The sequence below is a fragment of the Anabrus simplex genome, chromosome 2, assembly GCF_040414725.1.
Source record: "Anabrus simplex isolate iqAnaSimp1 chromosome 2, ASM4041472v1, whole genome shotgun sequence".
NCBI classification, from domain to species: Eukaryota; Metazoa; Arthropoda; class Insecta; order Orthoptera; family Tettigoniidae; genus Anabrus; species Anabrus simplex.
Genome location: NC_090266.1, coordinates 683,324,219 through 683,349,287, shown reverse-complemented (window position 1 = coordinate 683,349,287; position 25,069 = coordinate 683,324,219). Strand labels below are relative to the sequence as shown.

Genomic DNA, 25,069 nt, shown 5'->3' with positions numbered 1-25,069 from the left:
TTTAAAGGACTAACATTGAGATTCAGTTTCTGAAAATGTAATCATGCCATAATACATATAAATTTCAATGACATTCAATAGAATAAAGAGTAACTGATATTCACAAATGGGGAATTCAAATTCAAACCCTTACATTCCACTTCACTTCTTTTTTTTTTTCCCCGAAAATGAGTTATACTTAGGTATATGAGCCACTGAGAGCCAAAGTGGTAAAAGTCAGGAACTGTTCGTTTTTGAGTTACATCATTCAATGCACTCGCCATGCATGAAAATTTATTGCGGGCGAAGCAGCATAACAATAACTCCCACAAGAGCCACTTCAAAGCCCTAGATGCATTCTTCCTCTCACGCCAGAGTGAAGTGCGTTCGCAGGAATAGTGGTATAAATCAAGCGGCAAGGCCACGTGGTTGTGTTATTCTGTGTTGTTTTACGCGTTTATTTACGCTCAAAAATCAGAAAGTCCGTGCAACTGTGCTGGTAAGTATTAGCACTGTTTCCATTCTTTAGAACTGTAATATCCAGTTGTTATTTTAAAGCAGAATTTTTTTTTATAAGGGAAGTTAGCAGTCCGAGTTGAAGTCTAGGTTACAGCCTACAAATATCATGCAGTGATATCTCACATTATGTATGTAAAAAAAATACATTGTACTTTGTTACTTATATCTTGATTCATTTCACAAAAAGCGTAGAACAGAATACTCACATACCAATTAAACATTTTTAATTAATCAAAGTAAAGTTGATGATGTCAGATGTTTTTCTTTTTTTTTTTTTCATTCGTGTATTGTGTCTCTACTGACGCTTTCCAAATGCTATTCTTGCTGTCTTTAAATTTAAGTCCTTGGTTGAGTTTCATTGTAAATAAAAGTAAATAATTGTGACACCAGAGAATGTAGTCCACAGTAGGTTAACCCTCTTGGTGCCAAGAGCCGACCTGGTTGGCCGCTCCCCATCAGCTGAAAGAGGCCAGAGCTCCGCCTCCACTCTACTACTGTAAAGTGCCAGGCCGTTTTCAGTGGAAATACATGTATTTTAAAATTCGCATATATCTACCCGTGTATAGCAAATACCGGCATGAAATTTTTTACATATCGACTACGTAGAAAAAGAAACTGGTTTGGAGTGATATAAAGAGTAAAAGACGTTTTATTGTTGATTTATAGTTGTCGATAACATTTATTTTTAGGAAGAGAAAAATATTTTCGCACTTTCCCTCTCAATATCTACTTTGAAAAAATAATTTACGATACAAAAGAATATACATAATTATGTACAGTGTATTTCTAAATACAATTCTATAGAATAACTAATTTGAACGAGAAAAATAAAAACGTAAAAAATAAAAATTCAAACATATGTCACTAGTAAAAGCAAGACAATTTTACTCACCGATAAAATTTGTGTGTATGTATCGATGTTTGGCAAATACCGACAACAAATTTTCTACGTGCGGACAACACAGTATTAAAATAATAATGAATTATTAAATAAGTAAAAAATAGTAGTTGATATTATAGTTTTTTGTTTTCAGAAAAAATAGTTTCTCGTTTTCGGTTGTAGTATATATTAGAAAAATAATTTTACAATACAACAGAATTTACGAAATTAAGAAATGTATGGCACTAAAGCCGTGATTTGCTTTGACCTACTAAGCGACCGCTGCTCAGTTCGGCACCTGCAGTTTACGAGGTGAATCATGGTCAGTGAGACGGATCCTCTGAGTAATTATCCTTGGTTTTCCAGACCGGGGTCGTCCTCTCACCCTCAGATATCTCCTCAGTTGCAATCACTTAGGGTCACTTAGATTGAGTGAACCTCGAACCAACCCTCAGGACCAGGCGAAAATTTTTGACCTGGGCGGGAATCGAACCCATGACCTCCGGGTGAGAGGCAGGCACGCTACACTTGGCCCGCGGAGACCGGCATTTAGGTAATGATAGAGGACTATATGTGACTACAACGTTTAGCAGAGAGTAAGTGAAAAGTAAATTGAAGTATGATATGGGCGGAGAATCAGACGGTAGGGCATGTTAAGGTCCAAGAACTTCCTTGAAGGAGACAGGAGGTTGAGGAATGTTGTTGGGTTCATTGGGACAAATTTCCACAAAATGTTCTCCAGAGAAATCATCATCATCATCATCATCATATTCGTTATCACTAGTTTCATCTACCACCATATTCAGAGTAGCTTTAGTGCTGTTAGACACAATTAAACATCTCTTCTTTAGCTGCGGTGATTACGCGGATGTGTCCGGTATAATTTCGTCGGTACTCTCTGAACTAAATTCCCTATCGCTATCCGATGAATCATCCACGTTAACTTCGCACTGTTCCAAATACTGCATTAATTTATTGTCATCAATACCTGATGAAAAAATATCACATGAACAACATGCCATTTTCCTGTCACAAATCCACTCACTGCAAGGAGCAATCTCTTACTGACCGGTTAGCGGTATTTGTAAACACAGGAAGCGACTCTTGTGAAAGGTATAACACCCTCTTAGAACCGCCAAAGCAAGGCTAGGCACACAATAATGTGTAGCCCCTTTACTACAGGTTGTAACAAAAGTATGCACGTCACTATAGGTTGCCTCAAAATTATGTATATCACAGAATGTTAAGCCGGCCGATGTAATCGGCTCTGGCAACTTCCGACTGGATCGTTAAAGGCTGACCAGATCGGCTCTGGCAATTTAAAGGGCGGGTTCTCGCACTACCGTCTGGCACTAAAAGAGTTAACCCAATGGACTCTCATTTAAATACCCGTGCATGTCATACTGACTCAGATTTAAATCCCAGTGGAGCTGTTTGTGCAGCGCAAGGGAAAATAGATTGCAAAAAGGAACTATACAAGATATTAACCTGAAATTTTGTCAGTAGGTGAATGAATACATGTACTCACCTAAAATGATGTTTTTGTGCGATAGATTTCAATGCAATCAGGGACAAGTAGTGATATTTCACACTTCTTGCACTGCTATGTTGTCTCACTTCTTTTCTTCTGTTTTGAGTACATAAAACATCCCTTAGAGGGATTTTGTTTTTACTACTAGGTATGTACATGGGGAAATAAGGCCACTTTCTAGCTTGTAGCCTAAGAGGGGTTGCACTAGGTGAAGGTCGTCCCCTGACCTTGTAATCAGGAAGCTGCATGATCGCAAGTAACTGTGTCACTACGGCCACACAGAAGTTTCCTGTGCTCCGACTGTGAGAGAGTAAAGTGAACTACAAAGGAATTGAACAGACAAATGTCTAGAAGATAGACAAATATTTTTCTATACCCTTTGACTGTTCGCCTCATGATGGGAAAAAGGAAAGTGACCTGGTCTCTTGTAAATCTACTCCCTTCATCTGATCTTGGTACTCAACGGCCAGTTTTGGTTTTTTACTTCTTCCCGTGGCACTTGTCTGTGGTTTCTCCTGAGTTTTCTTGTTTGTGTAATATTTGCTGTTGTGTGTTTTGAAGAAATGATATGAATATCTTTGTTATCTTTCCGCTTCAGGCATAAAATGTCGTTCGATGACCACATTTGGTGTTCACCTTTTTGTAGTACTTTAGGTGAAATATCAGGTGGCATCTTTACTTCAGTATAACTGGATACGTGGTTTCCAAACCTGTGACATCAGGATACACAAAGCGAAGTAAGGCTTTATTTTGTCCTCCATGCAAATATTTGTTTGCTATTCACTCACCCTTTTACAAAAGTCTGGAGGCATGTACCAGCTGTCAAGGTACAGAGTGTGACCTTTGCTGCACAAATGTTCACACATGCCTGTAACAGCATTATTGCTCGCAGGTAAGGAAGGGTCAATCTTATAATTTCCGGTACATACACAAAAGACGTTGCAGTAGCCTGTATTTGCATCGCACATTTTTTAATATAATTTTATGCCAAATCTGGCCCTCTTACTGCGATTACATTGCAGGAACGGCAGCCTACCATGTAATTTTATGAGGGATTCGTCTAAGGCAATATTTTCTGACAGTTCAAACAACGAAGAAAAATGTATCCGAGAAGTACAAAATTCTAGGCCTAATTTTACTCAGTTTGCCACTAGCATCACCTGAAATGTCATCAGTGAAGTGTAGGAAACAAGAAATGAGGAGAAATCTTTCCCTGCTCATTGTTTCTGAAAAGATAGGAGTTAAATATACCTATCTTTACTCCAGTATAACTGGATATGCAGTTTCCGAACCTGGGACATGGGACATAGGATAAACAAAACAAAGTACGCCTTTATTTCGTCCTCCATTGAAAGAGAAAGTGAGAAGTGAAAGAGAAAGTGATGGAACCAACTAGAGGAAAGAATATCATGGACATGGTGCTGATAAAACCAGATGAGCTCTATAGATGGTAAGTGATCATGGTGCTGTTTTTGTGGTAGTTAAAAATAAATGTGATAGAAAGGAAGGTCTTAAAAGTAGGAGTATTAGGCAGTACCGTACGGCTGATAAAGCAGGCATCAGGGAGTTTAACTCTGGGATGGGTTTAAAGCAATTGTTGAGGAATGTGAAAACAGGTTTGTACCTTTAAAGTTGGTAAGGAATAGTAAAGACCCACCTTATTAAAATAGAGACATAAAGAGACTAAGATGGAGGTGCAGATGGAAAGAAATAGAGTTAGAAATGACTGTGGAAGTAAAGAGAAATTGAAGGAACTTACTAGGAAATTGAATTTAACAAAGAAGTCAGCTAAGGATAACATGATGGCAAGCATAATTGGCAGTCGTACATATTTTAGTGAAAAATGGAAGGGTATGTATAAGTACTTTAAAGAAGAAACAGGTTCCAAGAATGACATTCCAGGAATCATTAATGAACAAGGAGTGTGTGTATGTGAGGATCTTCAAAAGGCAGAAATATTCAGTTATCAGTATGTAAAGATTGTTGATTACAAGGATAAAATGCAGATAAAGGAGGTGACTAATGCTAACGATGTATTAACATTTATATATGATAACAATGATATTTACAATAAGATAAAAGTTGAAAACTAGAAAAGCAGCTGGAATTGATAAGATTTCTGGTGATATAGTAACATATCTGAAGTACTTATTTGATTATTGTTTGCATGAAGGAGCTATACCAAATGAATGGAGAGTTGCTATAGTAGCCCATGTGTATAAAGGAAAGGGTGATAGACATAAAGCTAAAAATTACAGGCCAGCAAGTTTGACATGCATTGCATTTAAGCTTTGGGAAATCATTCTTTCTGATTATATTAGACATGTTTGCAAAATTAAAAACTGGTTCAATAGAAGGCAGTTCGATTTAGGAACGGTTATTCCACTGAAGCTCAACTTGTAGGATTCCAGCAAGATATAGCAGATATCTTGGATTCAGGAGGTCAAATGGACTGTATAGCGATTGACCTGTCTAAAGCATTTGATAGGGTGGATCATGGGAGACTACTGGCAAAAATGAGTGCAACTGGACTAGACAAAGGAGTGACTGAATGTGTTGCTATATTTCTAGAAAATAGATCTCATAGAATTAGAGTAGGCAAAACTTTCATCTGACCATGTAATAATTAAGAGGGGAATTCCTCAAGTTAGTATTACAGGACCTTTATATTTTCTTATATATGTATAAATGATGCAGATGATGTTATTCTGAATAGAGTAATAAATAAGTTACAAGATTGTAAGCAACTGCAAAATGACCTCCATAATGTTGTGAGATGGACAGCAGGCAATTGTATGATGATAAACAGGGTTAAAAGTATGAGGACAGTTGGAAAAGTTCTCGGAATCACCGCTAGATGTCAGTGCTAGAACGAGGTTCCTGCGCAATAATCACACATCCTTTGTGAGTGAACACGTGGCGCGTCAGTGCTCTAGATGCAGGAGTGTGGTAGTGACGACTCTTTGTTGTTGTTCTCGCGAAGTGATTTGTGACAATGGGAAAAACTGAGATTCGAGCAGTGATTAAATACTTTGTAAAGAAAGGTATGAAAGCAAAGGAAATTCATGCCGACTTTCAGAACACATTGGGGGACTCTGCTCCTTCATTTTCAACTGTTGCCAAGTTGACCAGCGAGTTTAAATTTGGTCGGGAGAGCTTGGATGATGATCCGCGTAGTGGACGGCCAAAAAGTGTTACGACCCCAGAATTTATCGCAAAAGTGCATAAAATGGTCATGGAGGATCATCGACTGAAAGTGCGGGATATTGCTGAAGCTGTAGGGATGTCTTCTGAATGGGTATATTATATTTTAACCGAAGAATTGGGTATGAAAAAATTATCCGCAAGATGGGTGCCGCAGCACTTGACATTGGACAATAAACGCACCAGATTGGAAATGTCCGAACAAAGTCTGGCCCGTTTTCAGTGCAACCAACAAGATTTTTTGCGCCGGTTTGTGACTACAGATGAAACTTGGGTCCACTACTATACCCCAGAGACAAAACAGCAGTCAAAGCAGTGGAAACATGCTGATTCACCACCACCACAGAAAGCAAAGGCAGTGCGTTCGGCCGGAAAGGTCATGGCCTCAGTTTTCTGGGATGCAAAAGGCATTCTGCTGATAGATTATCTTCCTACTGGCCAAACAATTACGGGGCAATACTATGCAAACCTCCTAGACCAACTACAGGAAAAGATATGCGAAACAAGGCCTGGTTTGGCAAGGGAAAAGGTCATCTTTCATCAGGACAATGCTCCGCCGCACACAAGTGTTACTGCCATGGCAAAACTTCATGAACTGGGGTACGAATTGTTGCCACATCCACTTTACTCACCTGACTTGGCACCAGACTTTCATCTATTCCCCAAGCTGAAAATTTTCCTCGGTGGACGGAGATTTTCTACAAGGAAAGAACTGACAGCCGAATTGGAGAGGTATTTTGCAGGCCTGGAGGAATCTCATTTTCGAGATGGGATCAAGGCATTGGAACATCGCTGGACCAAATTCATTAGTCTACAGGGAGACTATATTGAAAAATAAAAGCAGTTCCACCGAGGTAAGATACTTAATGTAGTACATTCCGAGAACTTTTCAAACCACCTACGTAAGGTTGTGAATTTCACAAATAGGAAAAAGTCCTCTCAGTTTTAATTATTGCATTGATGGGGTGAATGCTCCTTTTGGGGATAACTCTAAGCATTTTCATAGGTACGACATCCTGACTGTTGTAAAACCTTCCATTATTATGTTTAATATATTTTAATTATATTTTATTAAATGCTAATTTATCTTTTATTAAATGTTAAATATGACTAATACATGGTTTCTGTGTAGATATGTATTATAAATTTGTATAACCTCAAATACATATTGTGTATAAATTTAACCTCAAAATCTATATAGTCGAAAGCTGTAGAAAACTCTATAATGTTCGTATATTAGGTGTATTCTGCTATAATTTGGTATATATAAAGTGTTCTGGGAACTTACTGTAAAGTTTATTATACAGATACATGTAGACACATTAGGAATGTTGGAGAGATTTCTATGTGTATTGATAAACAGTAAACAAAAGTTCAAGCTGGATCCATTACTGGAGTACTCCATTCAACTAGCTGGTCGATCGATGTTTCGAGTGTGTTCCAATTAGAGTGTTATAAGAACCCTTCCAGAAATTGATAATTCTAGACAGTTGATCGAACAGTATATATATAAATCTGTCAGTCAGTGAGCGAGTCAAGTGTTGGACTGAGTGACCGTTGGGCTCCGAGGTGGAGTCAGTTCAAGAGAGTGTGTGTTTTAGTGAGCGAGTCAGTGTTGTAGTGTCACTTGCTATTGTGTGTAATTGTGTGTTGTGACTTACAGTGACAATAAAGTAGTTTACACAAGGAAGTGAACATGTTCTCGTGTGATATTTATTTACGTCAAATAAAATCGCATTGAGAACGATTCTATCTAAGTGTTAATATAAGGTAAGATCTTCATTGGGGTAATCACATAAATGGGATTGTAAATAAAGGGTCAAGATTTCTGCACATGGTTATAAGGGTGTTTAGGGGTTGTAGTAAGGATGTAAAGGAGAGGGCATATAAGTCTCTGGTAAGACCCCAACTAGAATATGGTTCCAGTGTATGGGACCCTCACCAGGATTACTTGATTCGAGAACTGAAAAAAATCCAAAGAAAAGCAGCTCGATATGTTCTGGGTGATTTCTGACAAAAGAGTAGCGTTACAAAAATGTTGCAAAGTTTTAGCCGGCAAGACTTGGGAGAAAGACGATGAGCTGCTCGACTAAGTGGTATGTTATAGATGTTGATTCCCAAAGGGAACCTGAAATAATTGTCCCGAATGAGTCAATTTATAATACCAATATAAATGGTCCGTTATTGGACATTATAAATTTTCCAGCTAACTCACTCCTGGTTGCCAGCAAACACCCCAGTGTGCTAAGTTGGTGGGAGTGCTATTTACCAACTGTTGAGCCCAACTTAGCACACTGGGGCGAAACACTGGCAACCAGGTGTGAGGTAGGTGGAAAATTTATAATGTCCAATAACGGACCATTTATATTGGTATTATTAAGTGGTACGTTCTGAGCTGTTAGCGGACAGAATGCGTGGAATGACATTAACAGAAGAATAAGTTTGAGTGGTGTCTTTAAAAGTAGGAATGATCACAATATGAAGATAAAGTTAGAATTCAAAAGGACAAATTATGGCAAATATTTGTTTATAAGAAGGGAAGTTAGGGATTGGAATAACTTACCAAGGGAGATGTTCAATAAATTTCCAATGTCTTTGAAATCATTTAAGAAAAGGCTAAGAAGACAACAGATAGGGAATCTGCCATCTGGGCGACTGCCCTAAATGCAGATCAGTATTGATTGATATTGATTGATTGTGTTAAACCATTTCTCGTCTCCTTTTCGCTTTTCCCTATTCTCATCCGTAAGTTGCTTCTGAGCATAATTATTTGTCTCTGTAGCATTTATTGAAAATACTCTGTCCGTATAGTCTAGAGAGATGGAGATCTCTGGAGCTGTGGCCGCATATTTCTGAAATAAAAACTCAGAAACACCACTGTGTGCAATAAAGGGGTGAACGATAGGATTATTATCTCCACTTATTCACACCCAGTCATCCTGTTTTGCACATTTTGGTTGTGGAGGCCTGGCGCAAAAGTTTTGCTCATCATCAAGCTCTGAGTCACTAGTCATACATACTTACATTGACTGACTTGTTTACACTATTTTCACTCAACACTTCCTCCAACAAATTGCCGCCTTCTAATTCCTGAAGATCTTCACTTACACTATCGTCGGAATCACTATTAATTAACTTCACTAATTCCTCGTGTTCAGAAACACGCGTGCTGTTAGTTGCTATATTGTCTACTGGCTTGAAAGGAATTTGAAATATTTCAGAGTCATCCGATACACATGTTGCGAAAGTCAAACAAGGTGAAACTTTGACATACCCTTGTCTTAACCTTCTAGTATACAAAAACCTTAATGCAAGACCCATCTGTTACAAACTGGGTGGACTATAGAAAGATATCTGAGCATGGCAATGTACGGGCCCAGCTCGTCATCCGAGTTGAAGGCCATGTGCTTGCAAGCGGACGTGCCTTGTCATCCGAGTTCATTGGGTTAAGCAGAGCGAAATCACAGCAGCTGTATGTGTTTTAGGCCAAAACATGTAGGAATCTAGAAGTAAATGCCTAACCTTTATTCCCAGGACTGAACATGAATGATCCAGACTATGAGTTTTCCATGATATAGATGTTGATTCCCATAGGGAATCTGAAATATTTGTCCTGAATGAGTAAATTTATAATACCAATATAAATGGTCCGTTATTGGACATTATAAATTTTCCAGCTAACTCATTCTTGGTTGCCAGCATTTCGCCCTCGTGTGCTAGGGTGGGCTCATCAGTTGGTACCTAGCACACCTACCAATACGCTGGCTAGTGCATACCGTGGAGGCCACTGCGTAGGCTAACTGGAGCCACTGGCAGTGCCAATGAATTAAGAGACTTTGTCTCATTATCAAAAATAGGGAATTCCCTATGGGAATCAACATCTATATCATCTGATGGCCAAGCAGGCATCAATTTTTGATAATGAGACAAAGTCTCTTAGTGCATTGGCACTGCCGGTGGCTCCAGTTAGCCTACGCAGTGGCCTCCACGGTATGCACTAGCCAGCGTATTGGTAGGTGTGCTAGGTACCAACTGATGAGCCCACCCTAGCACACGAGGGCGAAACGCTGGCAACCAAGAATGAGTTAGCTGGAAAATTTATAATGTCCAATAACGGACCATTTATATTGGTATTATGAGTTTTCCAGTCGTTGTGGAGGTTCCAAAAAATGGTGATTCCAGTAACGACACAGAGTGGACTATTTAGAATGGTGTTTGTTGTCAGATCCAACTACTAGACCAGACTGAGTAGGTAGCATTCTACTATTTAACAACAACAACAACAACAACAACAATAGAATTAATCCGTTAGAGAGGAGCCATTAAGTGCAATTTCACATTTACTGCAACACATTATGTTTTGTTACAAATTATTTCACAAATGAATTGTGCTATTGGAGGTTAAAACAATGCGTATTCATTCCCTTGTATTGAACTTCACCACAACATTTATAAGAAGAGTGGTACAACTCTTAATTTACACTACTTTACCTTTCATTATGAATGAACTGCTGACAGTAAAAGTGGCACCCTAACTTTTCGGGACTACAGAAAGCAATTTAAGGTACAAACAATTAAAATGCCCTTAGTAAACAACATTTTAATATTTCATTTGTACATTTAATGAAATGATCATCAAAGATTGTAAAGCATAAATTTACATTTAACGAAAAGCAAAACCATTCAGTTCTCAGAATTGGAAAAAATTGAGTTATACCACTTTGACTCTCAGCAACTCACATATTATTGCACTCTCTGAATTAAAAATTTTCTTTATACATGTCAGTAAGGAGCATACACCAACAATTCCTTAGGATTTCGGTGTATAGAAATCATAAGTTAAATTTAAACTGTGACAATTTCTTGTGGCAGTGAAATGTAAATGGCGACATTTCCATTAGCCAAATGTCTGGGTTTGAATTTCAACATTCCACAGGTGGCATTATATTCACAGTACATCATCATCACCATAAATTCCAAGAGTTTGTGTGGAAAAAACAAAACAAGAAACTGCTAAATGAAGACCTAAATTCTACTGCAGACTTACAACATTAACCTCTTAACAACAGAATACTGGTGTACTATTATGAAATTTTACTGTATGTTGCTGTTACTGTGGCTGCAGAAGCAGCAGCAACTTGGTGCTGAATATGAGAAAACAAGGAATGAGAGTCAGCGCAGAGAAAAGCAAGACAATGATGGTAATACAATATATTTTATATTTTGACTTATATCTTTTTACCTTATATTAGCAAGTTATTTGACCTATACTTCAAATATTGACTACGGCTTTAAGCCATCAACTGTCCTTTATAATCACATGACGCCTCCATTTTTAAATGTACTACTTATGAATCTACCAGTTTTTATGTATCATTTGAATGTATCATAAATTCTCATTGAACTGATTTCTTATGCCTTCCACTATGTATTAGACATCTATTAACGACTACGGCTTCAAGCCGTACAATCACACAACGTCCTATTCAACAAAGAACTACATATGTGTTTATAACTATATTAGATTTTTTAGTTATTTCATGAACATTTTATATGTACTACCTAAGAATCCACCAGTTTTTAGTATCATTTGAATGTAATGTATATTCTCATTGAACTGATTTTATATGCCTTCCACTATGTATTTGACATCTATTAATGACTACGGCTTCAAGCCACCTTTTTTTCTATAGTACATTCAAACGGAGTCGTATTCAACAAAGAACTACATATGTTTTTTTTCATTATATTAGATTTTTAGTCACTTCATGAACATGTTTATAACAAATGTAAATCTTATCTCTCTTATAATCATCAAACACATTTTAGAATATCTTTAATCAGATGTCTGGTAAAATAATAAGGTTTTTTGATAATGATTGAAGATGCCTCACAGTAGAAGGCGAAACATGTCTCATATCTGAAAAATGTTTTAACTTAAATGCCAACATCTTTTATTGTATTGAATAGGTGGAAATAAACAAAAGATATTTTCCCATATACAGTTTACAATTTTAAGTGCGGCCAGTATCCAGTAAAGTTTATGCCCTCGGAAAACTATTTACACATGCAGGCTACTATGCATTTGAAATGATTAAATGGAGCTGTTCTCTTCCTTTGGTAATCGTAAGTTAAATGCCATTCTCCCAGTACGAGAAAACTTGAATAGATTAAATGCAGACTTAGTGTCCTCTAACAAATTTTACAAGTCTCCACACGATCATTCGTGTAAATGAAAACTACTTCTTACAATGTTACCTGCACAATATTTCGTCGAATAATAGGGGTACCTAACTGACGCGGTCATCGTTTTTATTAACGCCGTCATATCCTCGATTGGGACCATCTTTTCCCTAGACCAATGCCTAGCCATATCGACGGTGGCTATATCATTTCACTGGCTCAACACATCGCGCACCTTATGCTTACTTCAAACATCTCTCGTAGGCGACCCTAGCCTCTCGCCAGGCATCCGAAATGTTGTCCGTTGGAGTTCTATTGTTTCCCTGTTCTACTCTGTGTACGTCATGTCGAAATTCCACCTTCCAAACTTAGCTGGCGAGCAAACAAACCCAAGCTCCAAGCTCCCTGCAGAAATTGCGACATGTGCTGCTGAATATAATGTTTCTTGCCAGTTACTAGTACTTAATAAAAATGAAATATTCTCTGTATATTTGAATAAATGACTGATTAATTAAATGAGCACTTCAATAAGGGCTCAGTGTGTTGTATGTATATGAAAAGAAGTGTATTAAAATGAACAAAAATACCCAGTCCCAGAGCCAGAAAAATTAACCATTCACAGTTAAAATCCATGACACAGCTTGGAATTGAACCTGGGCCCTCTGAACAGAGGATGAGTACAATGACCATTCAGCCAAAGAGCTAGACTTTGCACCACTTGACTAACCACAAATTGACATTTGGTCATTAAATTTAACTCAAAAAATGCAGTGCAGAGTGGAACAAGGTTCATTTCTACATCTTATATGTCATAAAGAACAGGATTGATTTACTTAAAAGATTATATCCTCTCAAATACCACACTGTGTGTGCTACTTTCTATTATATCCTCTACAGACTTTTTCCTTCACATAAAATTTTGTGAGTAAATAAAACAATATATTTTATATTTTGACTTATATCTTTTTACCTTATATTAGCAAGTTATTTGACCTATACTTCAAATATTGACTACGGCTTTAAGCCATCAACTGTTATACCATTATACCATACATCGCTCAGGTATAAATTATGTTCCAAAACAATTCTACAAAAGAACAGTATACAACATCCCTCTCAACAGCATCCCATATGTGCTTAATGGGATTGAGATCAGGCCTCCTCACGTATCAGACAAGCTTCTTCATATCCGTGGAGTGTTCATCGAATCAATCAGCCACGATTCAGGAACGATGGGCTGAAGCATTGTCTTGCTGTAGGTACAGGTCGCCAGCAGGGTGCTGGAGGCAAACAAAGGGGTCAACATGATCTGCCCGCAGGTTCCTCTAATGTTTGCCAGTTAGGGATGTTGTCAGGTTATCAGGGGTACCATGTCATCCCACATGATTAGTCCCCAAACAAGGATACTAGCATCACCAGCCTGAATTGTACCCTGCAGGAAAGACGGATCCACTGCCTCACATGGTTGACAATGGGCTATAATTGGCCATCGGCATGCAACAACTGGTACCTCAACTCACCTGTCCAGGCAACTTTTTTCCATGCAATGAGCATCCAATGGTGACGTTCACTTGCCCATGTTAATTGTTGTGCCTTGTGATGGGTGTTGGAGCAGTAGTACCCTTGTGGGAGGCTTATTTCTGTACCCCACGGCGAGGTGCGAGTTCTGGATGGTACGGTTGCTCACATGTCGTCATTGTCCAGCACTGAATTGATGAGTGACTTGATGCACAGTGGCTCGTTTATGTCTGTCTGTTAGGTCATCAGCCCAGAGGCTGGCTGGATCCTCAAATAGCACCACCAAAGACTATGCAGCTATAGGAAAACCACAAAAACCAATGACAGCACCAAAATGAGGCGTACTAGGTAAGATGAGATGTGAGGTAGTTTGCCATTGCCTTCCTTGTTTTTATGCTTTTACAATCAGAGCTAGCCAACAGGGATCCACCATTAACGCATCGTACATCATGACAGTTGACCAAGGCAGTGGTGATTTTGCCCAAATCCACTTACTCATGGTACACTCTTGATACAGTGGCCTTTGGAAAGCCCAGTGCCTGCATGACTTCAGAGATGGAATGGCCCATACAACTGGCACCAACAGTCTGTCCACAATCAAATGTGCTGAGGTCTATTGTTTCATCCATCCTGTAGTCAAATGTTACTCGTAAAACTCGTACGAGGTCTTACGTCCTCACTGTTACATGCCACACCCTCCTCTTATATTTGCCGGGCCGAGCACAGCACTATTTCCCCACTACAGTAGCTATCTCTAATTCAGTTGCTCATGAGTGTAATAAGGCTTAGTATAGTTTAGAATAAGCTTCATGAGAAAGCGTCATTCAGCTTTGCTTATGAAATGATTTTTCCACTGGGCCATAAAGGAGTAAGCAGGTCTTTTAGAGCTCATCCATTTTCATTTTGGAGTGCTTGACCAACTGTGGATCTTTTATTGTTTACTTCAAAAGCACATTCTGCAAAAATTTGAATATTCATAAATATGCTTTAAGATGTATCTTTTTTCAGCTCAATTTTGTGCACATGTAACCAGTTTACCTTCTCACTGTTTTCCTATTTACAGTGTACTTCTACAAAGCATCTGTACTATGAAAATCAGTTTGGTCATTTTGTGCACAAGAGGGTTCCTTTTCCAGCACTTTTTCATTACATTTAGATATTATACTCTCTGATGGTATAGAGACGTTCCTGTACATTTAAGATACATTCCACATCCCCAAAGTTGTTGTCGTTAAGAAGGAAACTATGGCCTGGAAAAAAAGAACTTCTGTGTAACCTTTTCAATCGAAGAATATTGCTGAAGAAGAGTTTACAAAATGAGAATTTTAATATTGTGATTCTGGCCTGCACTAGAATCTGACCAGAATATGAATTCCTCGGCAATGTGAATGTTTTCCATCAGATGATAATACACGCAGGATCAAACATCCTGAGCTCCTTGACCTGCTTCTCCTGCCAATGAGACATAACAGTGGCCTTTTTCACCTGTCCCACTATATATGCCTAAGTTGTAATACCACAACTGGTGCTTGTAAAACAAACACATTTGTGAGATGTGCAGATGTGCCACATTACCCGATTTACGTGGGAGACACCCAATTTCTCATCCTTTCTTCCTCTCTCCTGATTACCCAGACTGAATTCCAGATTACAACAACAGATGGAGTATTTCTGTAAAGTTCAAAATCTAGTGTATTTCCTCATTCTATCAACAGTTGGAGAGAACTGATGTTCAGTGCACATAGGTAGACTTACTTCCTTGACTTAATTCCTGTTGCTCCTCTTGGAGCACAGGGCTTCTGTGAAACTATTTCATCTGGTCCTATTGTTGGCCAGCCTCGTTCCCATTCCTAGGCACTCCTCCCTAATCGTCGTCTTCCAAGTCTTCTTTGGACGGCCGCGTTTTCAAGCACCTTGGGGTTCTAGCCGAGTGCTGCCTTCTCGATGGCTCCAGTGGGCTTCCTTAGTGCGTAGCCTATCCAGCGCCTTCTCTCTTTTATCTGGATTTCAATCGGCTGCTGATTTATTTACTCCCATAGATCTTCATTTGATATGACATCCGGCCATTTGCTGATGATGATACATCGTAAGCAATGATTCAGGAAGATTTATAGTTGTTATAGTTCTGGGTGACTTTCCAGGTTTCACAACCGTAAAGGAGAATGGACTTAGTATTTGTGTTAAAAAGTCGTAACTTAATCCTTCTAGAAATGTTCCTGTTCCTCTAAATAGCGTACAGTTGAACAAAGGCACAATTTGCTTTCCTGATACAGCTCTTGATGTCTTCTTCCGATCCTCCAGTTGTAGTATTAATACTCCCAAGGTATAGGAAGGAGCCCACCTGTTCTCTATCTGTATCATCAATCCTGCAGTTGACCTTGAACTCCTTGGTCTTGTTGAAATGTAATTTAAGCCCAAAAACCTCTACATCCTTCTTCAGCAGCTTAATCTTCTCCTCCATATCCCTGAGCCTTCAAGCCTGCAGGCAGGTATCATTGCACAGAGGTGGGACAGATAAAATTAACTGATAGTTTTCTTTAATATGACACCCTCTAAGGCGATGTTAACCATTTTATCAACTCCACACAGCAGAGCTGAGTGTGAGATGATATTACAAATTAACAAAGACTAAAACACAGTTCAGATCAACACTTTATGAAAAAACTTTGGAAAAAAGTGCAACCACAAAAGATGTTCAGCAAGCCAAGTGCTTTAAGCAAAAATTCAGTTCAGAGTTTCTAAAGAGAGCTAAGGTAGCAACGGTGAAAAGTAGTGTTCTAAAGCTCGGCTATATGTAATTATATCAAAGTAGTATACTGTGTCAAATATTCATGAATGTATAAATATTATTAAGCAACAATGTTAACTATCTGACTATATGAAATATATCAAAATTACAATAAACCCTTCCGTGACTCAGGATTTCAAGCTATATCCTTACCAAATTTCAGATCAGTCAGTCCAGTAGTTAATAATACCAATATAAATGGTCCATTATTGGACATTATAAATTTTCCAGCTAACTCATTCTTGGTTGCCAGCATTTTGCCCCAGTGTGCTAAGTTGGGCTCTTCAGTTGGTAAATAGCACACCCACCAAGACGCATGGCTAGTGCATACCGTGGAGGCCACTGCGTAGGCTACTTGGAGCCACTGGCAGTGCCAATATAAATGGTCCGTTATTGGACATTATAAATTTACTAATTCGGGACAAATATTTCAGTTTCCCTACGGGAATCAACATCTCTGTATCATCTGATGGCCAGGCAGGCATCAATTTTTGCTAATGAGACATAGTCTCTCAAAGTGCATTGGCACTGCCAGTGGCTCCAAGTAGCCTATGCAGTGGCCTCCACGGTATGCACTAGCCATGCGTCTTGGTGGGTGTGCTAGTTACCAACTGAAGAGCCCAACTTAGCACACTGGGGCGAAACGCTGGCAATCAAGAATGAGTTAGCTGGAAAATTTATAATGTCCAATAACAGACCATTTATATTGGTATTATAAATTTACTCATTCGGGACAAATATTTCAGGTTCCCAATGGGAATCAACATCTGTATCAGTCCAGTAGTTTTCGAGCCTATCCGAATCAAACAAAACAGATCCATTTAATTTCTAGTAATAGTATAGATGACTCGCATTAACTGATGACAAATGTGTCAACAAGTGAAGAAAAAATATCATCTATTTTTATTCCTATTACTATTCAAATATGTCATTATTTCCACAGTTGTAATGCTAAGACAAATATACTTTGTTTTCCTTCTACTGTATTTATATGACCCAAGCAACACCTTTTAGTAGACAATTTGTTTATTCTGAGGAGGCATTTGTAATGAATCATCGCACTAACACAAAATCTAACTGTCTCTAAAATACGGATATGGGTAGAAGTGATACAAAAGACATGGAAGTAACAGTAAACAGAAGATGAACTGGTACTGTCCAGCATTATACATTTTACACATCCCCCTGAAGTTCTCTAGTTCTCTGGGTGCAAGTAAGAGCAAGCCACTAGGTTGTGGCGTGCACAAAAGCTTGAGCAAAGCTCGAACTTGTTCCAACTCTTGATGTCATCTGCATGAGCAGTTCAAGTCAGGCTCAAGCACATCACTAGATTTATGTCATCAGTTGTGTGTCATAGTACACTGCTTTTGACATTTTGGTAGTGTCTTTTCAAGACTGAAACAAAAAGTTTCCAGACTCTCATCTAACTAAGATTTTAACACGTTGGGTGCCACGTGCCGCCATATGGCGTCACGGTGGTCTACAAATTTGAGATGGCGTGACGCCATATGGCGGCACACCGTTCTTGAAATCAGAGTTGGCGTGACGCCATATGGCGGCACAGTTGAGTTTCAGACGATGCGCCGTAGATAATCAGCTGTGACATCTATGCGCGTAAAATTGGTACTACGTGAAGGGCGAACTTCAGGGTCTATTCCAGCTATGTATTTTTACTGTATGCCACCATGTGGCGCCACAGTATTCTTCCGAAGCCACTGACTGGCCAGTGGTCTTTGTCACAGGTGAAAGCTCGCCAGGCTTTGTTTATTCCTCGTTTACGTACGTATTATCACTCAGTTTATATAGTTGTGCAAAAATATAAAAAATTGAAGATATTGGTAATAATCTTACGAGGGAACACATACATGTGTTACACTCGGATTCGGTTGAAATTTGGTAGGAATATTCGTGGGAGGCAGTAGAATGCCAAGGTGAAAACTGCATGTACCCAGCTCAAGTTTAAACGCCAAAATTGAGCAAATAAATAGTCATAAAATTAGAAGTACCACGGGAGTATCGGGGTGTGGCGGAGAGGTAGGGAGGAGCGAAACATCGGACGTGAACCAACCGGGCTGCGTCGAGCTGCGCCAGCAGCCAGGTAGCGTACAGTTAGCGCGTTTCCCTTAACTTCCCGATCAGATGTGCAAAACGTAAATATGAATACAGCACATGAAACAAGTGTACAAAGGACGATGTTTGAACAACGATGCCAATAAGGTTTGAAAAATTACAACGAGTAACAAGAACTCGGGCATGCCGAGACGCATATTTTCATTGTTTAGAGTTATCAGAAAACTGTTCACAACAATATGTAATGCAATATAAGTACTTGTTTTGCATTTTACTAGGTTTTCATAAATATTGCGTTAATTTGAATTAGGAAATAAATATCCCGTATTGGAATTTCGTATTGAACATTCCATGTCAAAAAATTCTGTGACACCATATGGCGTCACGCTATATTTTATCTTTCCTAAAAATTGATGTGACACCATATGGCGTCACGCATGACCATGGTATGGTGAGATAAAATTTACTTAGTACATCATATAAATACATCCCAAGATTATATAAACAGTCTACAACGCGTACAATTGCTTTGGCACCAGCGGAATGCAATTCAAAAACATGCCTGGCACCAGTGGAATAGTGTGCTACAATCGGCTCGGCACTCAACGTGTTAATTAAGTAAGAGGATTTTAGTATGTTGCATCATTGAGATGTTCTTTTTTTTTTTTTCGTGTCCTCAAAGTTTTGACTTTTGACTAACTTGAAGCTCTAAAAAGTTACAGATGTTTCCCATGATCAAAAGAATGCACATTCTCATGTGGTCATTTGATGCGTAATTCAGATTCAGAATAGATGGTCAGTTACTCGATGCAAAACTTTATCTTACTGACTGAGGGATTATTAGGTGGTCAACATTTTTTTCCATGGAACTATGTCAAGAAAACAATAAAAATAATGTTATTTGCTTTACGTCCCACTAACTACTTTTATGGTTTTCAGAGACGTCGAGGTGCCGAAATTTAGTCCCGCAGGAGTTCTTTCACATGCCAGTAAATCTACCAACACAAGGCTGACATATCTGAGCACCTTCAAATACCACCGGACTGAGCCACGATCGAACCTGCCAAGTTGGGGTCAGAAGGCCAGAGCCTCAACAGACAGCCACTCAGCCTGGCTCAAGAATACAAGCTGGACCAATAAACTGTAAAGAGTTTACAACTTTAGCTGCCTTCTTAAAAGGTGGTGGTGGGATTGTTTTAACACATTCACGCCCATCATCCGAGTGGGCTATGTAATGGGCTGGCCCAGCTATTCTAGCTGTTAGTGGCAAAGCAAACAACAACGAATTCTTTTCACAATACATTCTAAACTAAACAAGATATGGAAACAAAATTTTCCACATACCTTAATGAAGTCCTCTAGTATCTCTGTAGGGTGTGTTAGGCGATACCAGCATCACCTGACAAGGAATGACTGCTAATCAGACACATGCATGGTGCATGCAGTATCAGTGAGCGTGCTATGTGCGTGTAGAATGGGGAAGGCGCGCGATCTATCCGAGTTTGACCGAGGGCAGATTGTGGTGGCCCGGAGGCTAGGCACGAGCATTTCAGAAACTGCACGACTTGTGTGCTGTGGTGAGTGTCTTTAACAAGTGGTGAAACCAAGGTGAAACCACGTCCAAACGTCGAGGGGTTGGGCGGACACCCTTCATTACAGATGTCGGACATCGTACGCTGGGCAGACTGGTAAAACTGGACAGGCGGCGAACTGTGGCGGAACTAACATCAGACTTTAATGCTGAGCAGAGTACGTGTGCGTCCGAGCACACAGTGCGCCGAACACTCCTAGGGATGAACCTCCGCAGCCGACGACCCATGCGTGTGCCAATGTTAACACCACGACATCAGCAACTATGACTGAAATGGGCATGTGACCATCATCACTGGACGTTGGCGCACTGGCAGAGCACTGCATGGTCTGATGAATCCAGATACCTTCTTCATCATACTGATGGGAGGGTGCAAATCCATTTTCTTCAAGGGGAACAGAATCTTGACACCTATACTGCAGAACAGAGACAAGCTGGCGGCAAATCAATTATGCTCTGGGGAACATTAACGTGGGTATCCATGGGTCCAGTAGAGCTCATGCAAGGCACCATGACGGTCGAGGAGTACTGTACATTGGTTGCAGACCATGTACACCCTTTCATGACGATCATGTTTCCCAACGGCAGTGGCGTTTTTCAACAAGATAATGTGCAGTGACTCAAGGGCAGGAGTGCGATGGAGTGGTTTAAGGAATACAGTGGTGAGTTACAATTGATGTGCTAGCCAGATCTTAACCCGATCGAACACATCTGGGATGTGATTGAACATGGCATCAGAGCTCATTGCCCCTCTCCCCAGAATTTACGGGAATTAGGTGACTTGCATGTGCAGATGTGGTGCCAACTCCCTCCAGTGACCTACCAAGGCCTCACTGCTTCCATGTCAAGATGCGTCACCACTGTTATCCTTGCCGAAGTTGGACATACCGACTATTAGGTAGGTGGTCATAATGTTCTAGCTGGTCAGTGTATGTATATTGGGTTCTATTAGACTAGAAGTATGGTAGTTTGTCTTCTGAAATGTTACCATCTCAGTGTAATCTCTAAAAATAAGAGTTTTAGTAATTTACTGCCTTCCTGGATAAATGAGAATTTAAAAGATCATTTATGAATTTCATGAAACATTATGGGATAAATTCTAGGACGGAGTAGTTCTGCTTTATTCACTGTATTATCACACGATATTGCAAACAGTGACATCCTCTAGTAATGTGTATTTCAGACGTCGATGCTAGATTTAAAAATCAAGAATAATAATAAAAGTAATTGGAGATTGGGTTAAAATGAGACATACAGGTCATGAATGATAAATGAAAGTAGATTTGCTCATGTGGAATAAAATGAAGTGCTCAGATGTAGAAATATTTACCTGGAAAATTGTATGCCTGCGGGTAAATGTATAATTTTTGGAAGCATTAGTAATGTGATTCAATGCATTCCGATGAAAGTAGAGCACGCGCTGAAAGGTTTTACAGCATCTGAAGAATAATAATAATAAATGTTCTAAGCACTCAATGACCACGCGGTAGAGTAGAGTCAATTTTAACCCAGACGTTGTGCTTATTTACTGCTACCCATTCTTCCGAATGATAACATGATTTTGGAATATATCATTGTTGTAATGTCAGAAGAAGATTCAATTAAGTGATAATTCATATTTAATCACAATCATACGTCAGTTGTTGGAAGTATAGAATATAATAGAAGGTCATCAGTCGATGCAATCCAACCTCCTTTTCTCCATAAAATTCAGGACTAAACATAAAGCCTAGGATTCGAATATAACCTTGTAAATAAATTTCAAGTATCCTGAGTGCATGGAATGAATGTGGTTGTAGTCAGAAATATTTTTCATTGTCATTTATTTGAAATGTAGTTCCTAATCTGACCTTGTGTTCATCATGGAGTGCCAAATTATTCTGGCGTTGTCAGTGTTTTTGCTCTTTTACAGAGGATTGTTTGTTTATTTCTTAAGGCAAAGATTAGTGACAGGATAAATCCATTTATTAAGTGTGTAACCGTACGTATGTACGATCCCCGAATTTTTAGGTTAGGAAATTTTCGTATATAGTTGGTAATGTTAAAATCATGTAATTTTGTTTATTGAGAATGTAAAAACGTAATATTATAAGAAGAATGTGTAGTTAGGGAATATTGCATATGTGCATCATTATATTTTGTATAAATTTCCGTTTGGGTAAGAGTCTGTAAATATGGCCTAGCCGTAAGGATTGTGCAACCGGGAAAACTGCGACTATATCGGGAAGGACGGTTGAAGCCAGTTGGATGCGTTGCAACAAAGTGGCTTGGAAACATGGGGTACGGCAGGAAGTATAGGCTGAGGAATTGGAGTGGATCAATGTGGATGTGAGTGGACGTTCGATGTCACATCAGACGCAGGACAGCCAATACGAGGGCTTTGTTTTAAGCGAGGTTGGGTTGACTGAGTGACGAGTGAAGAAGTGTCTGTGAGAGCGTTGCTACCAGTAAACTTTTCTGGACGCTATAACCACGTGTAGCAAGCCTATATAAGCAGGTACGCGTGTGCGGCAAGTCATTCTAATGCTGTTTCTGACTCTGATTCTGATTGTGTTTCTGTCTCTCATTCTGTGTGTTTCTCACTCGGACCGGCACGAGGGAGCTACTTTGCGCATAGTCCTAGGCAATGTTGTATTGTTCTTGAGTATCGTTTTCGGAGTGAGCACGCTATATGTCGCTAATGCTAATGAGTTTCTGGTGGCTGTTAGGTCAAAGACGCTACTTAAGTGTTTATTTGTAACTCCAACTCTGTATAATAGTTGGACTACTATTCTTCTACGAGATTATGTACAGTGGATGTGGTGATGCGTACAGAATCGAGATCTGGTAGTGGATGTGTGTTTGAGCACAGAGCTGATTCTTGGTCGAGGAAATCATTGGCTGAGTATCCACTTTCAGTTGCAGAAACCTGAGGCGTTACACCAACCTGTGCGGCACTCGAGAAGGACTCAAGATGTCGATGAAGTGTGTAAATAAGGTTAGGGATGCTCTTCGTAAAGAAGGTTGCATCCGTACGTAGAGAAAGTCGTCGTACTTTTCTCTACCAGATTAGGCTTTTCTTCTGCAACATTAGAGTGCAGTGCGACTCTTACCTTGAAGGTATGATAAATGTAAATAGTGAAAATAATTTTATGGTGGTTTGAAGATGTTTGTAATTTGCCTTTATCCTCCTCAGTCCGTATGTAGCATATGCTCTACATGTGGTTTTGTCTACTTACAATAAAACAAAATAATTTAAGGAAAAAAGTAATAATGGTTGGAAAGTCAACTCTGAGTCCTGATGTAGCATATATGCTACACGAATAAAACAACTTAGTGAAACACACTAATTTTCTATGGTGAATTTTTTAAAATTATTTGAGCAAAATATAACACATCGAATGCATCAACAGGCTCGGGACTGAAGAGGTTAAAAGCGGCAAACACGAGTTGGTCTTGTCAAATAATTTATTTTTGTATGTGTTTATTAGTGGTCTGTATATTTGCCCTTTGTAAACGGCGAACAGGTGTTGGTCTCATCAAGTGATGATTATTGAGGTAATTTATATATTTTTATTTATTTTCGGAGTAAAGTCATGGAAGGAAACTTGCAGTGAGTCTTTTATCAGTAGAGTATGGATGAACCTGGCTTGCTACCCAAATCTAATTTCAGAGGTAAACAGGTAAGGTTATAAAGTAAGTCTGGGGCTTCGTCAACCTGATGACCGTCGCCTTGGGAGAGGGAGTTACTCATTGCTCTATATAGTTATATATTCCTGTAATTGTTTTACAGGTGGCGCCCAGACTTGGTATTTGCACTTATTTCACTCACCGTTAATTCATTTCATATTTTCTATCGATTGCAAATGGTTACAATTGGCGCCGCCAACGTGAGGCAGAATGATATCCAGACTTGCTATATGACCTCGATAGGCACATTTGGTCCAGTGTTTTAGTGAGCTTGTGTTAGGAGTTATGTATCGGTGTTATGTTTTGAGTTCTGTGTTTTTCAGTGGAATATGAATAATAGTAAGAGTAATAGTAGTGTAATGAATTTGAGAAGGAGAAAAGTGCATAAAGGAAGTATGTCAGTTAATGATCAGGAGAGCAGCTTTGACACAAGCACACGAAGTTTGATGAAAGTAGTTTTCAGAGTGGAAATATGTCTGTGAAAAAAGTGTACGGAATTGTAATGGGGGGTAAAGGGGAAGGTAGTAGGCAAAATCAAAGTAACATGGGGGGTAATAATGAGTTTATGAAGTTAGTAATGGAGCAGTTGGCCAAATTGATTGATCAAGGGAATAATTTGAGTAGTCAAATTAGTAATCAGGGGAAGGAATTGAGTGATAAAATTAGTAGGGGAGGAGGTAAGTAATTTAATTGATAAGCATTGCACGGCAGCTAATGATTGGGGTAGTAGTGTGGAGAAAGGAATTGATAATGTAAGGAGGGAAGGTGATGATCCGAGAGATTTTGGGGGCAAGGGGTGTGTAGAAAAGGAGAAGGATTTGTCGGAGGACCTACTATGTGCTAAAATTGATGGTGATAACACTGTGGTAATTGATGGTGTTCGGGAAGTTGCAGAAATTGAAAAAGAAATTAGTTCTGAAGGTGATGAAGATTATTTTGTAGAAGGGGAGTCTTTGAGGAAGACATATCATGTTGTAGATGTTGGTGTAATTGAGGAGATTAATGTTACGTCGGTAATGTGTCAGAGTAGTGATGATTTTGAGATTAATGAAAATTCCGTTAAGAGGGTCAAGAGCAACAGTGTTGATGGCATGAATGATGTGTGAGTGGGAACAGCGATGAAAGATATGGAAGATG

General features: G+C 39.2%; 1 protein-coding gene across 1 annotated transcript in view; it reads right to left on the bottom strand.

Moving 5' to 3' along the window:
• Golgin245 (Golgin-245) overlaps positions 1–25,069 on the bottom strand; it is a 374,519-nt gene that overhangs the window by 147,326 nt on the left and 202,124 nt on the right. Inside the window, exon 8 of the mRNA XM_068226026.1 lies at positions 9,138–9,308. Coding sequence (XP_068082127.1) covers positions 9,138–9,308 — 171 coding nt within the window. The remainder of the gene's footprint in view (positions 1–9,137; positions 9,309–25,069) is intronic.